At 33.0% G+C, this 19089-nt stretch overlaps 3 protein-coding genes and 1 non-coding gene across 6 annotated transcripts; 2 read left to right on the forward strand and 2 right to left on the reverse strand.

Annotated features, from left to right (window-relative positions):
- Positions 1 to 108: 108 nt before the first annotated feature.
- On the reverse strand, positions 109 to 1597 carry LOC116337546 (zinc finger protein 830). The gene is made up of 4 exons (XM_031762203.1): positions 1374 to 1597; positions 980 to 1221; positions 433 to 913; positions 109 to 357 (listed from the first exon to the last, which is right to left on the reverse strand). The coding sequence occupies exons 1-4, from the start codon at positions 1487 to 1489 to the stop codon at positions 141 to 143; spliced, it is 1056 nt and encodes a 351-aa protein (XP_031618063.1). The 5' UTR covers positions 1490 to 1597; the 3' UTR covers positions 109 to 140.
- A 168-nt stretch (positions 1598 to 1765) lies between these two features.
- LOC116337569 (huntingtin-interacting protein K) lies at positions 1766 to 2569 on the forward strand. Its single transcript, XM_031762245.1, has 3 exons — positions 1766 to 2100; positions 2218 to 2325; positions 2390 to 2569. Exons 1-3 carry the CDS (start codon positions 1951 to 1953, stop codon positions 2483 to 2485), a joined length of 354 nt encoding a protein of 117 aa, XP_031618105.1. The 5' UTR covers positions 1766 to 1950; the 3' UTR covers positions 2486 to 2569.
- Positions 2570 to 2843: 274 nt separating this feature from the next.
- LOC116337540 (protein roadkill) lies at positions 2844 to 19064 on the reverse strand. Of its 3 annotated transcripts, none has more exons than XM_031762195.1 (8): positions 18059 to 19064; positions 8196 to 8355; positions 6095 to 6216; positions 5773 to 5934; positions 5413 to 5708; positions 5114 to 5292; positions 4889 to 5031; positions 2844 to 4791 (listed from the first exon to the last, which is right to left on the reverse strand). In XM_031762195.1, exons 1-8 carry the CDS (start codon positions 18124 to 18126, stop codon positions 4647 to 4649), a joined length of 1275 nt encoding a protein of 424 aa, XP_031618055.1. In that variant the 5' UTR covers positions 18127 to 19064; the 3' UTR covers positions 2844 to 4646. The 3 variants fall into 3 exon arrangements, with proteins under 3 accessions (XP_031618055.1, XP_031618057.1, XP_031618058.1); XM_031762197.1 differs by lacking the exon at positions 18059 to 19064 and adding an exon at positions 13258 to 14020; XM_031762198.1 differs by lacking the exons at positions 8196 to 8355; positions 18059 to 19064 and adding an exon at positions 6513 to 6793.
- Trnap-cgg lies at positions 7186 to 7267 on the forward strand. Its single transcript is given in 2 exon segments — positions 7186 to 7221; positions 7232 to 7267. It is a non-coding gene; the product is annotated as a tRNA-Pro (tRNA).
- Positions 19065 to 19089: the final 25 nt, after the last annotated feature.

The following is a 19089-nucleotide window of genomic DNA, read 5'->3' on the forward strand; positions in this document are numbered from 1 at the left end:
GCTGCAGAACGTCCACAAAGAATATCGTTGGGTTCGGCTGAAAATTCATTAAATATATCCATCACTACAAGCAATGTTCTTTGAAAAAAGAAATAGTTCAACAACACATTGATTTCTGTTTAAGAAACAAAAAAATTGTTTTATTTGTAAGCTTTTTTCGATCTCCAATCCAAATATTCATCAATATCATCAACTTCATTATCATCATCGTCGTCATCACTTGATTCAATAGGAGTTGGTTCCTTTTTTTGTTTAACCCTAATTTTTGCCGTTGTCACTGTTCTACAACTGGAAGTTATATCACTTTCTTTTGATTTGTCATTTACAGTTTCCTTCATTTTTTCCAATTCAAGAACTCTGGAAAAAAATATACGAAAATAAAACTCGAATTATCTTTCCGGCGAGAAAAAGATCGTTTTAAAATAAATGTACCTGTTCCAATTTCGAATTTGTTCATCAATTTCATCGATTTGGCGTTCAGTGATTGCCTCTTCTTGATCTTCAGCAATGATTGCATTTGAAAAATCGGATGCGGCTTTAATTTCCTGTTGAAATTTCTCCCATTCTTCTTCGACTGGATCTTTGTATTCTGAATTTCGAGCTTTCGCATCTTTGATTGGATCATCGAAAAATCCCTCTGGCAATGTTTCGTCTTTAAGTTGTTCAGCGTTGCTGTTTTCCGCATTTGTGTCATCCATTTTATCCGGATCCGGATTTCGTTTAATGCTAATCAAATTTGTTTTAATTGTAGTTTTTGTCAGTGTTGCTTCATAAAAATTGGCATTTTGTGGTGGATCATCAAAAAAGTTATCTGGTAGTGCACTGTTTTCGGTTGAAGTGGTTGTTGGTTTTGCGTCGGCCACTTGCGATGATGAATTGTTGGGTTTATGGCTTGGGCTATTCTTCAGAATACCTAGCGTAGAATCACAAAAATAATTATTAAATCATTGAAAAGTAAATTGTCCATATCGAATAATACCCTTTGGAATTTTTGCCGGTACTTCTGGTATTGGCGGTGGTGCCATACGCCGTTTTGATGCCGTTGCCGCTGACGATGATTGAGCCGATGGTACTGGTGGCGGTGGCATACTGTTTGCACTTTTCTTTGCCAATTCGACATTTTGTTTATGTTGTTTTGCATTTATGTGCACTTTCCACACATCCTCCGATCGAACAACTGTTTTGCACAATAGACACATCAATTGACCTAAATCATTATACGTGTTTACGATAAATAAAATTGACAAGATTTTTTTTCATTAAGGAAAATAGAATCAACAACATATTGAATCAGATAAATGCATATTTTATGTGGTAGACAATTCAATTCTGATTGAATTGAATCGGAATCGATTTGGTTTGAAAAAGGATATTTGGCTAATGGTGAATTAATGGTCGTTGTAGTTTTTTTCGGTGCACTTTTTGCCTTTTGTTCGGCCATCAATCGACGCAAATCATTTTGTGTATATTTCTTTTTTAAGCTAGTCATTTTTATGGATAAACTGAGTAATTCTTGAGTTAAAAACGTTTTTTACAACGCATCAAAAGCGTATAGTTTCAATCACGATCGGTAAAAACTCATGTAAATAGACTTGATTGACACTGCATTGATTGCATAAAATTGTCGGTAGAGGGTTTTGGCAGTAGCAATGACATTTTTATTTTTTTAAATACTTTAGCATTAAGTATACACAGAAATATTGAAATACGATGAAATAAAATTTTATTCATTGGTTTCTTGTAATTAATTCAAAAAATAAACATCAATTATTTTTCATTGAAAACTTGCGCAATTTACCACCATAATTAACTCAGTCAACGTTTTATTGTTACGGTGGCTTAAGTAATCGTCGAGTACAAATAGATTGACAGATAGAAAGCAACACTTAGTTTAGTTATTGTTTCGCATTGAGAATCATTAGTCAATAGTTTATAAATCATTTAAACATAATGGAAGAAAAAATCTCGCAGAACGGCACCGATGATGCTCAAGATAAAAAATCGAAAAAGGTGGCCAAACACGATGGTGGTGTGGCCGATTTGGAACGCGTTACAGATTATGCCGAAGAAAAGGAACTCTCTTCCGCAGATATATCAAATGTAAGAATCCATAAATATAATGCTTTAACCTCAATTTAGTTCATCGTGTTGTTATTGTCATCAAAAAATATTCGATTTATTTGCTTAAAAATTTTTTTCTCAAATTTTGTGGATTAGGCAATAAATATTTTCGGTGATAAACGAAATAAAGAGGCTGCCGAAAAATTGGCCAAAGAACAAGAATTACAGAAAATTCACGTGAAAAAAGAAGACATTGAAGTGATTGTAAGGCATCTATTTTGTGTTTTGGTCTTCATTCCAATTTACTAATTAAAACGTATCTTATTAGGTAAACGAACTGCTCATCTCACGTCAACAAGCCGAAAAAGTACTGCGAGAGCACAGAGGAGATGTGGTCAATGCACTTATCGCGCTAACTAATTAAAATCCATTTTGTAATTTACATTCTGATTGTCTACCTATATCGAATAAAACACAACACAATTTAGACTAAATCAATAAAAATAAAGCAGTCTTTTTGTTGTAATAATTGAATCGCGTGAAATAAATTGGATTTTGAATGAGAAAAATATATAATATATATATAAATGTTCTGCCATTGGTCCATTTTATGATCAATGTTTTGATGTGAATCAAAGGCGTCGGTCTATTTCAGCAAATGGTACGAATTCACTTGATATTTTTTCTTCACGCGATTCAAACCTTTTAAATTTAATAGATGATCTAGTTTGTGGTTGCTAGATTTTATTGACTTTATCGAATGAGGAAATGAAACAAAAATATTTAAAATTTTCAGTTATCTATTTTATTTGAGTTATCCAGAATACTTAAAAAATTCATTTTTTTTTTCATTATGCGTCTATTTACCAGCTGGTATAAAATAACTGCTAAAACATCACACTGTTTGGTTTGAACAAAATATTTCGATAAGAATATTACCGTCATTCAATTCATTTGTTATGACTGTGTTATTATTTCATTTTATCATCAACTTTTGTGAAATTTCTATTGGAAAATCTCAAATCTATCAACTTTAGTTGTTTTACATTACTATTTTGTTTTTGTATCTTCTTATATTCCTGCGTTATAATTGCGATCTCAATTAATCAATCAAACAAATCAAATATGAAAAGAATCGATTTTTTGCTTTATTTATCATACTCACTGCAAATGTCATCATAATTATGTTTATGTAAAACTACAATGTTCAATGGGACATGGAACCGATCAAATTATTTACAAATGAACAAATGTTCCAAATGTGAACTTTCAAAATACAATTGAACTTTGTCTTCGCACAAATCACCCCAAATCGTTCGTTCAATATTACTTTTTCTTTTTGTTTTCATTTTAAATCAATAAAAGTTGATACATATAAATTGTACAATTGTTTCATTCTTAAGAGATTTATTTCTTTTGTTTGGTTTGAAAAAAAAATTGATTCATTGGAAAGACCCAATCCAAAAGATACAATTAGATCATTGTCAAATTCATTGAATCTCATCTTGAGAGAGAAAAAAATTAATCTACAAACACACATAAAAAATGGTTTCTGAATGCTGTTCCGTTGTTGCTATTGTTTGCTTCAAATCGTAGTACAAATGAATAAAAAAAACCATTCGATTTGAAATATTCAACTTTGTCAGTTTCGTTTCAATGTGAGATTCAAACATTTTTCCAATTTTATTCTTCAGCTTTGAAATTGTGTAGAAATGCTCGATGACATCGGCTTTTGGATGCTTTTGATGAAGGAAAAAATGGTTCGGTTTCACTTTAAGTTTTAATGACAATATTCTCTCATCGTATTTTGTATTTACATGTTTATATTTGTTATTTTATTCACTTTAAATTTCACACCATTTTTTCAGTTTTGCATTTATTTATTTTTTGTTGTTGTTGTTGTGTCCATTTTTTTCTCTTAATTTTTGTTTATGTACAATTATGTAAATACCTAATATTGCTATGTTTTCTTTTCTTCGTTATTTATGTTGAAAATTATATGGGTTCGATTTATGTCAAATAATGGTTGTGGTTTTTGTATCGCTGAGCTATATAATATATTCAATTGTTATTGTGTTTTGCCAACAATGGCTTTTCATTCTTAATTTTAATTTTAATTTATTCATTCTTCAATATTCTTCCCTTTTATCCGCCTCCCTCTTTCTCTCTCTAAATCGACGACGATTCAAAAATTTGTATATGAACAATTTGTATTTTGACTGCAAATCAAAAATCGTATTACGCTCTTTTCTCCATATGTTGATGTCGTTGAAACACTTTTAAAGTATCATAACACAGTGAAGATTTGAGTTACGTTATTCATTTTTATTCATCGTCTTCGTTTTCATTGTGAATATGTGTGTGTATGTTTAAATGATGTCTAGGTAATGTTAGCGTTTAAAAATCGCCACTTTCAGAGTGCTCCGATGATGCTACTGCTGCTGTTGCTGCAGCTGCTGCTGAAATGTCGAATTCGCTGTTGATATTTTTTTAGTATTCACATTGTTGTTTCTATTGTTGTTGCTGTGTTTATCGTTGTGTTTGATATTGTTGTGGTTATATGTAGACGCTACTAAAGCTTTATTTCAGCTCAGCTTAACGCGTTTACGGGGTGGACCAATTGGTGGGATTTGTTGTGTTGCTAACGCTCCATAAGCTTCAGCTATGAGATGTGGATGACTTGCAATCATATTCTTCCATCCTAATGTTTCTGTCACATCCGTGGGATGTCTGCCAATTATTATGATTCAAGTGAAGTGAAAAGAAAATAAAATAAATAAAGATAAGCATTTTTGGTGAATGTGATTCGTTAAACGGATAAACTTACGTGTTGATAAAATCTATCGTTTGGGCTTTCAATTGGTCTGCACTGTGTAAATCGGCTAAAATCAACGTATCGGCCGCCGTTTCCACAGATAGGTTAACACAAAGTGCTTCTTCGCACATCACCTTCAGTTTTTCCAAAGCATACTATAACCAAGTAAAAGAATTAACAATTACTGTTGATTCAAATAGATTTTTTTAAAAAATATTTTTTTTTATTTAAACGTACTTTGTCGGCAGCCGCTAATAAATCATCGGCCATTTTTTCGAGGTTTGGTGCTTTGCCGGTGTATATAAATCGTAACATTTCCTTCAACACTTCGTGATCAACATCTGAAATTGCTACTCGATTCTGTTTTCTTTCTTCCATTTCATGTTCAAACATTGCCGCAAACACAGGACTTCGTGCTATTTGCATTGCAAAAATAACGAGAGAAAGTGACAAACATTTGTTTATAAAGAAATATTATTTGTTTTTCTTCTTCTTTTGTTTTGATGGCACGTGGTGCCATTTACTTTTATATTTACCAGCTAAAATTGCTTTGTGTGCTTGGAATTCTCTACCGCCTACAGCTAGTGTTACATCACTGAAGCGCTCATTATCGAATAGATTGCCCAAATCTTCCGATAATTTGCATTCGGGAACTTTAAATTGGATTATATTACTTTGTCCGGAAATATTCACACTATCAGCTACAACGCTAACTTCACAAAATATTGTTAGTTTATCCTCTGGCAATAATCCATTCACTTCATCTAGTAAAAAATCTCGTCGAATGAACTTTTTGAAACCCCAATCTTTGCCTTGAACAAAACGGTAAGCCCTGTGCACAAAACACCAATTATAAATTTGAAAATGAAAACAACGTTATGAATTAAAATACAAACCTCTGTGATTCCATTGCTTTGGTTTCTTCTCGTTTCGCATTCAATATTGAAAATTTGAATTTGGCTCTGACCTCGGATTTATTACACGCGACTAATAGGAGATACAGTGACAAATAATCTTTACTTTCTTCATCTAAGCCTTTTGGATTAACTCGTAGGCACCTGCATAGTTTGACAATCAAATAAAATACAACATTTTTTTATTTAACCATCGTTCAAAACTCAAAATTTCGAATAATCATTATTGGATAAAAAATTGTGTATGAAACTGAATTGAAATCGTTCACAGCTACTTGTTACTACTAATATCTTTTTAAATTACCATTTAAGTTTGTCATTAGCACCAGCTGAAAATGTTGATGATTTTAAAACTTCTCCCATTTCCTCTCTACAAAAACTAAAATTATTTATTGTCCACATGTAGCTGAATTTCACAACTTTGACCTAAAAAAATGATTAAATCATAAAGAGAAGAGAAGAAAGAGAAAAAAAACAGCAAATATGTTAAAATCAATTTTTCCCAATGTGTGACAATCAATATATTGTCGCGCGCAAAAAAAACCCAACAACTATAAATGAAATTAATAACAGTGGTATTCAGTTCAATCTACATTTTCTTGCAAATGAGCACATGTTGCGCCGCATCGACACAACCATTTCAATCAACTGACAGCAAAAATATAATTATAATTGGAAAAAAAATCATTTCGAACAATTTGAAAAAAAAAAAAAAATATTACGTTGTCTTCGTTCGACAAAGTCAAAAACATTCCAATGCGATCGAATTTGGAGCGTGTGTTTCAACAAACATATCAATTCGTGTGTGTGTGTGCCAATAATAATGGTATGCTAATTTTCAATTGGAGCTTATCCTCATTCTATTATTATGTGAAAGAAGGATCTATGTCATGGACGTAAATTTTCCTCTTCATCCAGCATTGAATTTGTGCTCTCGTTCCATTAATTTTCCGCACTCTTTCCTTTTGTGTATGCTGTTGCTTAGTGTCAAATTGTACTGTCGCATCGTAAAAGAAGAAATGATCTTGGTTTCGCACACGGTAATTGCAGCAACCACAACAGTAACAGCACCAACAGTAGCAATCGCATGTACCAAGCAGTGAATGAGAGGAAAACAAAAAACACACACACACACACACACAAAGAAATAAATTGATTCGAATAGAGTGTTTGTTGGCGGCTGACATTCGTGCACATGTTGTCGTTGTCGTCGTCGTTGTTCGTCACATGGGCAAAGCAATGCTATATGAGCACAAACAACACAATCGACGACCGACCATGCGTATTGCGCACACGTACACAATAAACGGTCACACATACACACACCACTATTGCTTTCACTTCAGCAAATTTTAGCGCTCTGCTTTTAATGTTACTCGTTCGCTTTCTGACTAAGGCTCAGTGGTCTAGTGGTATGATTCTCGCTTCGGGTTCATGAAACTGCGAGAGGCCCGGAGTTCGATTCTCCGCTGAGCCCATGTGTTTTTTTTTTATTTTTATTTTTTTTTTTTCATTCATTTTTATTCCTTGCTATCGTTTGCAAATCGATTTTACCGCCAAAAATTAATTTTTATAATTATTTTCAATATATTACATATAATATATAAATACATGCAAAACTGATGCGATCGATTTTCATGTCACTCACTATAATGAGCAAAACAACAACAATTGCAACAACAGTTGAGTATTTATTTCGAATTTAAGTCGGCTTTTCTCATGCATAAATTCATTTTACCTGCTTAATTCTCATTCTCCCCAAATTGCAAATTCATTTATTTTCCAAAGGAATTTTGCTTACAATGGTCAGGGAAAGTAAAATGAGAAGAAAAACAAAAAAAAACAGCAGCTGTGTGCATTGGTCGATAGGAAATGTGTGCTTATTGTACAAAATATAATAAAACAAAACCGCAACAACAAAACAAAATCTTCGGTTGCACTGGAACGTGTTTCTTTTTTACAAGATATATTTCTGATCGATATAGGTGAGATTCTGTACCCATCAAATAGTGGGAACAATTAAATTTTGCACAAAACTCTTATAATTTATTGATGATCTATTTTGAATCGGTTCGACGGTTTAGAGTCAACAAAGAATAAAAACTAAATAAAATGCCGAGAATATTATGAAATAAATGTTTCAATTTTTCAACAGAAATATATTTTCTAAAAGTTACATTTCGGCGAATTGGTGATAACAAAGTTAATTTTTTGTTAGTTAATTGGAGATAATTCAAAATTACTATAATTGAAATAAACATAACAATTGAGAGAACGAAGAAAACTACCGACAGATCATGAATGACAATAACTAAAAATCATTATAGTTTTAAATCTAATTAATTTGATCCATGGGTCATCAGTGCGATGGAAATATATTATGTACAATTTTTAAATAAACTTGCCTGTGTGTAACACCAGTTTTCAGCAACTGGTGTATTTACTTCAGGGAGTGGTGGTGACGGCACACGACTCACTGCCATTTTACTACTACTTGATGGTAAATGTAGATTAGACGCAATTCTATCTGTTTGACCGGCCGGACAGTCACTTACAATCGGCAACCTGAGAGAAATTTCGAAGAAAAAAAAGAGAAAAGATGAAAAAAAAAAACTCATTTCACAGAAACATTAAAATATATTACAAATGCTATATGTATATTTATTTCTTTTTACACAATAATATTTTATTTATGTATGTTATTTGATCGTAAAAAATGTGCTCTGCGGTTTCTTTGTATGCTAATTGTGTTTGATCTCATTTCATTAAGGCTTTCAGATGGTTCATCGAATTTGTTCAAGATATTCAACTCGTTTCCTTTATAATGTGCACACAAAACGGAAATGGATAATGTTGGCACAAAAAGTGACTCCAAATTATCCAAAATTATGAACAAAAAGTGTTGGACCAAATCTGGCTAGTTTGATCGCTCTTGATTCTGTGCTACTACGATTGGAAAGTAGTTCCCCGAAATTTTCTCGGTAGATCAGTTTTTTTCCTGAGACCTTCACCGATTCATTCTTTAATTGTGTGGCCAATTAACGTGGTTGTGTTATTCGTATTGATGATTAATTCATAAATTAATTATAGCGAGCAAAATTACAATTGATTCATTCGAGTGAACGTTATGAAATCAAATTCCGTGATTTTATAATAAATAGGTTGGAATTACAAACTATTTCACATTTACTCACTCTATTGCTGTTTCGCATTCAAATCACGTATTTATTTAATTATTTTTTTTGTTGCTTTTTTTTCTGTATGCTTTTATTTAGTACTTGGTTATGTATTTCAGGGTCAACGTTGGACAACGCTAAATGACAATTTCTCATTGTGCATAGAGACATTTTTTTATTGGTTTTAAGCATACCTTCGTTGTATGCGGGTAATCTTCTTCCGTGAAATATAAAAAGTTAGAACCATGAAATTAAAGATAAATAATCAATTTAGAATATGTTTGTTGATATTTATCAATGAGATATAAGAACGCGTCCACTATGACACCAATAGAATTGTGTGTATGTGTGTGTGTTTAGTTTTTGCTTTGTTTTTGGATAAACAACGTTTGATCAAGTTTCGATGTCGTTTAAAGGTCACATGTTTTGAGGAAGCCATTCATTCGCCTGCTTATTATTGCCAATGTCAGGAAATTGACTTTATAAATAAATTCCGTATGTACGTAGCTGTGCATGTTTGTGTATTTGTGCATTTGTTTATCAGACCTACATGCACACACTCGTTATTCTAAGTCCACAATGCATTAGTCCAAAAATAACAAAACCCATATTTCTTCATCTCTCTCTCTCTCCCTCTCGCATAAAATAAAAGCCCGTTCAAGTGAACTTTAGTCAACACAGTGCGAACGAAGCATATTTAGATAGAATTTAATTTTATCCAGTTTAAAAGCGTGTCATACTTTCGAAGTATTTTCTTTAATTCCAACATTTCATGATCTGGTATTATGTCATATATTCTATTCAAATCATATATACCATTTGGATTTCTGTAACCATTTGAAAAATGCCAGCGACTATGAAAAAAAACTACAACAATACGACAACGGAGTGCTTTTCAAATTCGTTGATTTGTGTGCACTCTAATTTCATGTTGTTATTACTTTTTTTTTAAACAAAGTCACAAGCGCTCACCGTTGCTACTCTCTGTACATGTGTGAAGTGTTTAAGATACTCACTCTTAATGTATTTATCGCAATATCATGCCCAAGAGAAGAGAAAAAAAAATGCTACGAAGACCACGTGTAAGCAAATGAGAACGACATTTGAACTAAATAAAATGTATGTTGCTCCACTTACTTCGTTTTCTTTTCAATTCATAATTATTGTATGTATATCCAACATAGGCAGTCTCTCTCGCCGTATACAAAATTGTTATGTATTATGTGTTTGCATTTGAATTTGTATTTTCCGTGAACAAACGAACGAACGAAAAAAAAAATTGTTGAATACTTTTCACCTAACTTAAGCTCGCACGATATATACATATACATTCAGTTCAATTAAGTATCTTTTCTTTCTAGCTCACAGCATAACACATAATAAATGAAACGCCAGAGAGACACAGAGAGAGAGAGAGTGAGTGAGATCGAAAGAGAGAAAAAAAGCACCGAAACAATGCAAAAGCAGCTAACACGCGCGTGCGGTGCTGCCACACCAAAGAAAAACTACATTAAAGTACAACTATACTTAAACTTCAATTTTCATTTATCTCCGTTCAATTTTTAAATGAGAAATCACTTTGTGTGCTCACTTTTCTTCCCGCTTTAAAAGTAGCTTTGCATAGTATTTGATGCGTGCGCGCGTGCGCACAAACACATAAATACACACAATCTTGCGCACAAAACTAGTGGCGTGAAAGGTTGTAATGTCGATGTATGTGTGTCTATTATTATTATAATATTATTTCACCGATTTTATGTTGAAAAGCAAACACGCACATTCATTCAACATTACCGCGCGCGCAATGTATCTCAATTTAAAATTGAATGCAGCAAGTACATTTTTTTTCGTTTCATATGGTTTTTTTTTTTTTTGACATTTCGTTAGGCAAATCGCTTTGGTGAAAGTTAAAATTGCGAAATTTCGCCCGTAAAACCGAAATCGAGGAAAAGTAGTTGACGCCATTTACCAAGCAAGCATTACACCATACAGTTAGTTAGTCATATGCACACACACTCTCACATAAACAACATACATCGTGAGCTTATGCTCCTACGACTTATGTATTTATGGCATATGTATCATGAGACTGACCATTTATTATCGTTCCTAATACAAAATATATATATACTATTATGACTGTGTACATTTTCATTACATTGAAATATTGTATATTGTCATTTAAATTTTTGGAGCGATGACGATGTTTTATTGTGACATCAATTGTGACTGTGATCAACACTTGTCAGAAACGATAATTTATGAAATTTGAACATTATACGGTAATTGAAAATCAGATTTACATCGGCAACATATGAAAATTGGATTTTACAACAACATTTGGTTGATCTCTATGCGCGATTGGCGCACAATTCCAATATCCAATATCTGTTCATCTAAAATCGAAGCCCTCTTTCAAGTCTTTTGTTTAACTCATATTTGTCTCATAAGTGCGATTTGAGTGATCGCACATGCGCACCATTTTCGAATCACCCAAATTCAACTGTTTTATGTCTCTCTTAGCATCTTTTTTTTTTGGTAATTTGCTTTCTTCCCTCTCATCATCCGTCGATTAGTAGTGACTCTGTGCCGAAATTCATCAAATTATCCAGAGTGAAAAGGGGAGAGAGAGAGAGAGAACAAAAAAAGAAAAGAAATTATCAAGACACACAATGTTGCGCATTGAATACAAATAAATGAAAGGGAAAGGAAGCCTATACCGATGAAACCTATGGAAAAAAAAGAAAGACGAACGAAATGATCTGTGGTCTACTTTTCAAAAGTAGAAAGTTTTCTTGTGTAACTCTGTGATTCGTGTACGTTTCATCTTAAATTTTTTTTCGTTCATTTGTCTTTGTCTTGTGATGAAAAAAAAGTTGTAAGAGTGTGTACAAATACAAACACATACCAATAACAACAATAAAAAGTCCCTTCATTTTTTTGTCGTTTCATTTCTTTGATTCGTTATAATACATGATTTTGTACTTCTCCATTCATTTTCTGGACTAAACTTTGTGAAATATGCTTATTTAATCGTTTGAATAATTTGTTTGTTTGGAAATAGTTCCGTGGTGTACAACCACAACAACAAAAAAAAAGGTTCGAAGACGGTTGAAAGCGTAAATCGAACGATGTGAATGCCGAAAAGCGTTTTGCAGTTGCTCTCTCAAAATTGATTAGATACGTATCGAAAATGGAGAAAAAATCACACACACATACATACATGTTCCATACACACTTTCACATACGTTACTTAATGAAAATTCCATTTTCCACAAAAGCGTGTCGACATCGTTATTGTCGAATGATTGAAATCTCTAAATTTGATACATTTGACAGAGAAAAAACGAATTTCTTTTTTTTTTCTCGGTACATTCAAATTAAGACGTATAATCGTGCTTGTTCCCAATTTTGGTTTGAATGAGATGGCTCTATTACTCATAATTTTACCAAAATTGTCTAATTGCTGTTTGTGTCAAGCAAACGTCCGTGCGATGGTTCTTCTAATCAAAAATTCTTACGCTGTCAATTTAGCGTACTACAATAAAATGTGATCTGTGTGTCTTTCTCCCAAAAACAAAACAAAGCCAAAAAAAGAATAACTGTGATTTCTAATTGTGTGTGTATGAATCTGTCTTCTCCGCAGCAAAAGGCCGACGACGCTATTTTTTTTTTATTGAGAGAATGTTTCAAGGTCTGATTGATTTTAATACTGTATCAAAGAAGCAAACGAATAAATGCTGCGGTTAATTTATTATTAAGGCGTAAAAATTGCGACCATGTTATGAATATAAAGGTTGAAGGATTGTATATTATTATTTAGGCCATAAGAACTATTTGCTACTCTCACGCTATTTAAACCAAATGCACGGTTTTTTGGTTTCTTGTGTGTGTGTGTGCGTGTATGTGTTTCAATTTTGGAGGTTGTGTACATCAGCTGCAACAACAACACCACGAGAATCTCCGTCAAATAAATTTTGAACCGGATTAAAAAAAATATGCACAACGTGGTGGTTTTTAATCCAATTTACTGGATGCTGATAAAGTTGTCGTTGTTTTATTTATTGTCATTGCATTGATTCTTTTTTTCTTTCTTCTCTATTCTTCCACTGTACGATCCAACACAATTATCAGAACAAACAAAGGAGAGCGATTTCTCATTGAAATGAAGCAAACACATAAATGCGTTTCACTTTTTTTTTTTGGCTAACTTTCATTTGCCTGTAATAATGTATAAATGACCACTTCGAACACATTGTATATTTGAAATGGATTTGAATTTTTTGTTTACCGAAAAAAAGTCCTTTTCATTGCACACTTTCTGTTCATCTCCTTAAAAGCAATCCGTCACTAACATTTTTCTGTCCACATTATTCGATGCACCATGTAAGTAATAAATATATTGTTTTTTTTCTTTGTTTTTGTTTTTTTCACCCAAAAAAATGAAGAGTAGCTTTTCAATCGTCAGAAAGTGAACGAATACAGTAACAAAACGGCAAAGTCATGAAATTGCACAAAATTTAATAATCTATATCAATCAAAGTGGTTTTGTATAATTTCGTATGATTCAATGTTGCTTCAACAACTGATTGTTCTGCACAAAATTAGCGCGCACATACACTCTTAAATTTGTCAATAAATTTATCCTTTTTGTCTCGTACACAAAACTATAGATTGTCACTTAAACACATATCCACATCGAGGCAGACACACCAAGTGAGAGTGAAACACGGAGTGAAAATATCAAAAGAATTTCATGAAAATTATGCACATGTTTTTCACCACATTTACATTTAAAACCAACTGTACACTAGAGAGCAGATGAAATTGACTGAATCGATACTCGAAAAAAAAACACAGAAGAAAAAGAAATCATTTTATGAACCATCATCGTATTGTTTCTTAAGGCCCCGCGTCACTTTCGCAAGTGCTCTCTCACTCTGACTATCTGACTATGTGTATTGATGTGGCGGCAATGAGAACGGCTCAACGTAACCATACACGAGAGAGTATAGTCAACATCAAAATAAAAAGAGATAAGTTTCGATTTCCCTGGATATGTTGTACATTTGGCCCCGCGCGCGTTGATATTGCGACTACTATTGTTGTTGCTTTTGTTGTACTGGTGCTGTTGTTGCTGCTGCTGCTGTGCTATTGGTGTTGTGTGTGTGTGTGTGCGTATAAGCGCGCCGTGTGTATATTTTATTGCATTCAGAGTGATGTCGAAATATAGTTTGGTTCGGTTGCTCTGTCGCTTATTTAAACGCACACACCAAAAATACATGTACGCTCGCGGAACGAATGAAGAGATATGAAAATGTGTGTTCGGTGAAAACTTGAGCGAATTCATTTACCCACACACATACACCTATATACACGCTTAAATTGTGCTCATATAGAGAGAAAGAAATATGCTTATGAGGTGAATAGCATACATAACTATTTGGCGATTTGATTGTTACTGTTTGTTATAACAGAATACAAGAATACAATCCCATAAGAAAACAAATTTGTTGGATCATTCATTATGAGCAGCAGCAGCGTACAGCTCCCATTTTCTTCACTTTTATGTGCTTTTTTTGGTCGTCGTTGTCGTTGTCACCGCCGTTTTCGTCTTCTTTTCTCTGCATGTTGCTTATTTTAATCAGGCAGACATATCCAGCCCACGTATCCTTAGTTTGAATGCATTGATTTGAGTATTGAGTTCGGGGGCTCCCCACTTCCGTTCGCTTGCATATTATGAGCCTTTTCTATATATATGCATACCATACAATTTAGACATGAAAAGTTAGCGTGCTCTGAACGAAGGTCGAAACATTTCTTTGCGATTTCCTTACATTGTTTGCCACTTAACTAAAACTCATCCCATCTAATTCGTTGAATTTTATTGATCGGTGATCTTTAGTGAGACGAAACGGTACTGAAATGTATCTCTCTCTCTCTCTACTCAGTGTGTATGCACTTTCCAGCAGCCTTAATCACCATTATATATACGCGGAAATGTTATTTGAAAAGGTGCTACAATGCACGTCACTAGATATGCATACACATAGAAAAAGCAACTACTACGATGTATCGGTGACGGCAACAACGACAACAACAACAACAATCACGATGAAAGAATTAAAATTATTAACCTTGTTACAATAATAATTGTAATTACAATGTAGGTTAAAATGAAATGAAAAATTATGTTTATTCGATATTTTAGTATATAGGAAATATTTATCTGTGTGTATGCGATACACACTAATGAACCGCTGATGAGCGGAGCGGTTAAAGTTGAAAAATTCGGTTGGTCTTCAAATTGAATGTGTGAGTGTCTGTACGTTGTTGGAAATTGTGTTATGTTTTATTTTGTTCATTTGTGTCATTTGACCTAAATTTGTCTTTCATTCTTATTTCCATATACTTTCAGCTCTCACTCTTAAGTGAATCACTACATGTATGAGCTTGTTCGCGCCCGTTCGTTTGCTCGCTCACTCGCTCGCATACCCGTTTGTATCTTGATGGAGCGTAAGCCATTTTGTTTGTTTTTTTTTTTTTTTTTTTTTAAATACGTTGTGATGATTTTTTGTTTCCAATTTTTGGGAACCTTTTTGTGTCAATTGTTCAAATTAGGTTTTATGAGGTGAAGGTGTATGGGAGACTAATAGATAGATAAAATCAAAAAGTGACGAAATCACAACGAAAATCATCAACACATAAAATTTTTGGTTGAAATTGGCCTCCCATTCATACGTCCATCACTCAGAATTGCGGCCAATCGCACACACAACGGCATGGCGCAGCGTGGCGCGGCATGTTACAGCGCGTATAACATATACTACACAATATATGCCTAAACAACTGAATAATGTACACACATTTTTTTTTGAATATACTTGAACTAATAACGTTTATTCGTTATCCATTACCTCATCACCAAAGCAAAAAGTAGTCTATAAACATATTTTCTGTCGAATGAAAAGAAACATCGTTTTTTTTTTCATTGTAACAACAATAAAAGATATAAGTTTGTATCCTTAGATTTCAATAATAATAGTCACAAACGGAATGCTTTTCTTTGGCTTCTGGTTGTGCGAGCGAAAGAGAGAGATCGAGCGAACCAAAAGGGGAGAGGATGTGAGAGGGAGTTCCTGAACAACAATACATGTATTGCATACGTTATAAAATCTCGTTTTTATTGGTGTGTGAAATGAATAGGACAAGAGCGTCACATTGCTTTACAAAGTCCTCGAATTAACCGACTACAATCAGTATTTTTTTTCTGCATGGCAAAGAACTTCACTCGATATACTTTTTCCTTGAAATTCAAACTATATCTGCGTTGGCTTGTTGAAATTTGAGTATTTTATTTTTTTATTTTTTCCCTCTTTCTCTATCTCCTTCTGTTTATTTCACAATTCTATTTCTCAGTTATTACGCCAAAATTGGTGTCAAATCGAATACAAAAAATTACATTGTTTTTTTTTTTCATTGAAATTCGAGTCATTCTATCCACCTAATCTATAACAATTGATAATCTTCCTGTTCCGAATCATACTCAAATCAAATTTACGATGCTATTGTGATTGACACCAACGCATTGAGCTCACATAATTTTGTTACTTTTTTTATTATATTTTCATTGATATACTCTTGGCATAATTTATACATGAATAACACGTTTTTTTTCGTACGCTTGATTTTCAATTATCTGAATCTTGTCGATTTGTGTATCACTGATTTTTGTTGTAGGATAAATGAAATGAGAGAGAAAGAGAAACAAAAAATCGAAACTCGTACTGGGAAACATCAAATGTAGTTCATGGCCAAATATAATAAAATGTCGGAATTATAGCCAAAGCACGCAATATAGTGTAGTTTCATTACACAAGTGCGATGATATTCTTCTGTGTTACATTGTTGTTTGCAATGTTTTGTAGGTAATTTATGTGTATATATGTGTGTGGCGCGCGCGTTTTTTTTTTTTCAAAACCTTCTGCTCTAGGATATTTAGATGGGTGCTTATCTCTTATTTCGCTGTTCGTACTTAGGTTTGGTATCGTTAAATTTATATTGCTATCACAGCAATATCAGCTGTCGATTGTGGTCGCGTTTATAGCATCGGAATCGCAGACACATTTTATTGTCGTAATTTATGGTCTAAACAATTAAAGCATTAGAATCTGATCATTACCACTTTTTTTTTTGCAATGCCGATGATGCCGGTTTTAAACAAATGCGATGAACAATTTTTTATTCATTGTTTTCATGTAAAGCATGACCTTGATGATATAGTGGAGAAAAACTTAGCAATGAAATATCAATGAAATGAACGAACGAAAAATAAAAACGACAACAGCCGAGATAGAAGCGAAAAACTCCAAAGAGATTATAGGAAACTACAAAATGAGACCACGAGGGAAAAGCACCAGTTGATACTGTATAAAATAGTAATCGAGATCGAGAGAGTAACGATTTGAGTCGCTGCTTTGTGCTAACGTAAAATTCGACACATTGTGGTAAAAGCAGGTCAAACATATTCATTAAAAGTAAAAAAAAAAATGAGTTTCTATGTCAAGCTTTGATGCGGCTAAAATTCTTTCGATTCAAACAAAAAGGAGATATAGTTTTATGACGCGAATCGTGTCTATATATATACACGAAATAATTATTATTATCAAATTCATCGAAAAAAAGAGCAATTGTATACACGAATTCATCGAAAGTATCCAGTTTATGGATTTCATACATACACAGCATGGCATTCCATTCTTTTCAGCACATATTTATTCAGTAGTTGTGTTAATACGTAAATAGCAGCAAATCAAGGTGAATATAGAGTTCGAAGGATATAAAGACAAATTCTCTCTACTCTTTGTGTGTCTGTCTGTCTGTCTATCTGTCTGTCGTTCTGTCTGCATTGTATGGCAAATACAGTGAATTCAATATACGATGATATGACAATAAAACATCTTTAATTCGATGACATATCTGTGATGGTGTGTTTAGCAAAGATTCTGGCGTCTTCGTCGTCATCGTTATTATTTTTTTAATTTTTTTTTTAATGCAAAAGCAAAAGACTTTCAAATTGAGTTTTTACTGACCTTAAATGTTGCGCTCGTTTGCTGAGAAAGTATGTAGAACTTGTAACTTGTTCAATAATATCGTTCATATAAGAAATTGTTGTTGTTTTAGATTTTGTTAAGTAAGATGAACGAATAATGGAATTGAATTATTATTTTCTAATGGTATAGATGCTTAGGTTGAAGCATACATTTCCTTCTTATTCGTACAATGTGCATTGATTCACTCAGCCGCATACATTCTGCACAAATACACTGGTGACTAACGTTTGATTCAATTACTCCATCATTCCGTATCGATGGATCTCAATGCACAATGTCATTTTTAGTAAATCATTTTTTATCTGAATATTCATATGTTCTCTTCACCAATAATGTTATTCTCTGATTTGATGCGATTCTCGACTTGTGCTCACTCACACTTTTATTTAATTTAGAGTGCATCGAATGCTATTGTTCATTTATTTTGTTCAATACATTAAATCCAAAAATGTGTTTTAATATACAAAATTTGTGTTCGAGTCGTAAGTGGTTGCCGTCAAAACACGGAACAAAATAAGCCTTTGAGCCTTGATATTTTCACCACAATATTTACACTTTTACCCGATAAATATGTATATATGCCACATGGAATCGTCGATCAATTTAACGATAATTTGAACAGTAGACAATAGCAGCTCAATTGAAACCACACAAATTAAACAATAAAAAAGATGGCAAGTGACAAGAGTTTCACATTCAATTTTTGATTTCCAAAAAAAAAATACCGAGAAGAAGAGAAGAGATGAAATGACACTGAAACTATTGCATATCGTCTTCTTGTTTGTGTTGTCGAAATATCCACAAAATTATTGCGCTTTTCGAAGCATTTTATCAATTATATCGCACGGTATATGTTGAAAATGCCTTGAAAATGCTTCGACAGCTTCCTCTTCTTACTTTATTTTTGGGAAGCAATTAATATACCTTTGCAAATGTGGAAAAACATTTCACACAAATTGTTCAATTTCTTTTTTTTATTTGACTTTTTCCTTCACTCTGTGTATGTGTGC

The sequence above is a fragment of the Contarinia nasturtii genome, unplaced genomic scaffold, assembly GCF_009176525.2.
Source record: "Contarinia nasturtii isolate CC-2019 unplaced genomic scaffold, AAFC_CNas_1.1 Cnas_scaffold_285, whole genome shotgun sequence".
Classification (NCBI taxonomy): domain Eukaryota; kingdom Metazoa; phylum Arthropoda; class Insecta; order Diptera; family Cecidomyiidae; genus Contarinia; species Contarinia nasturtii.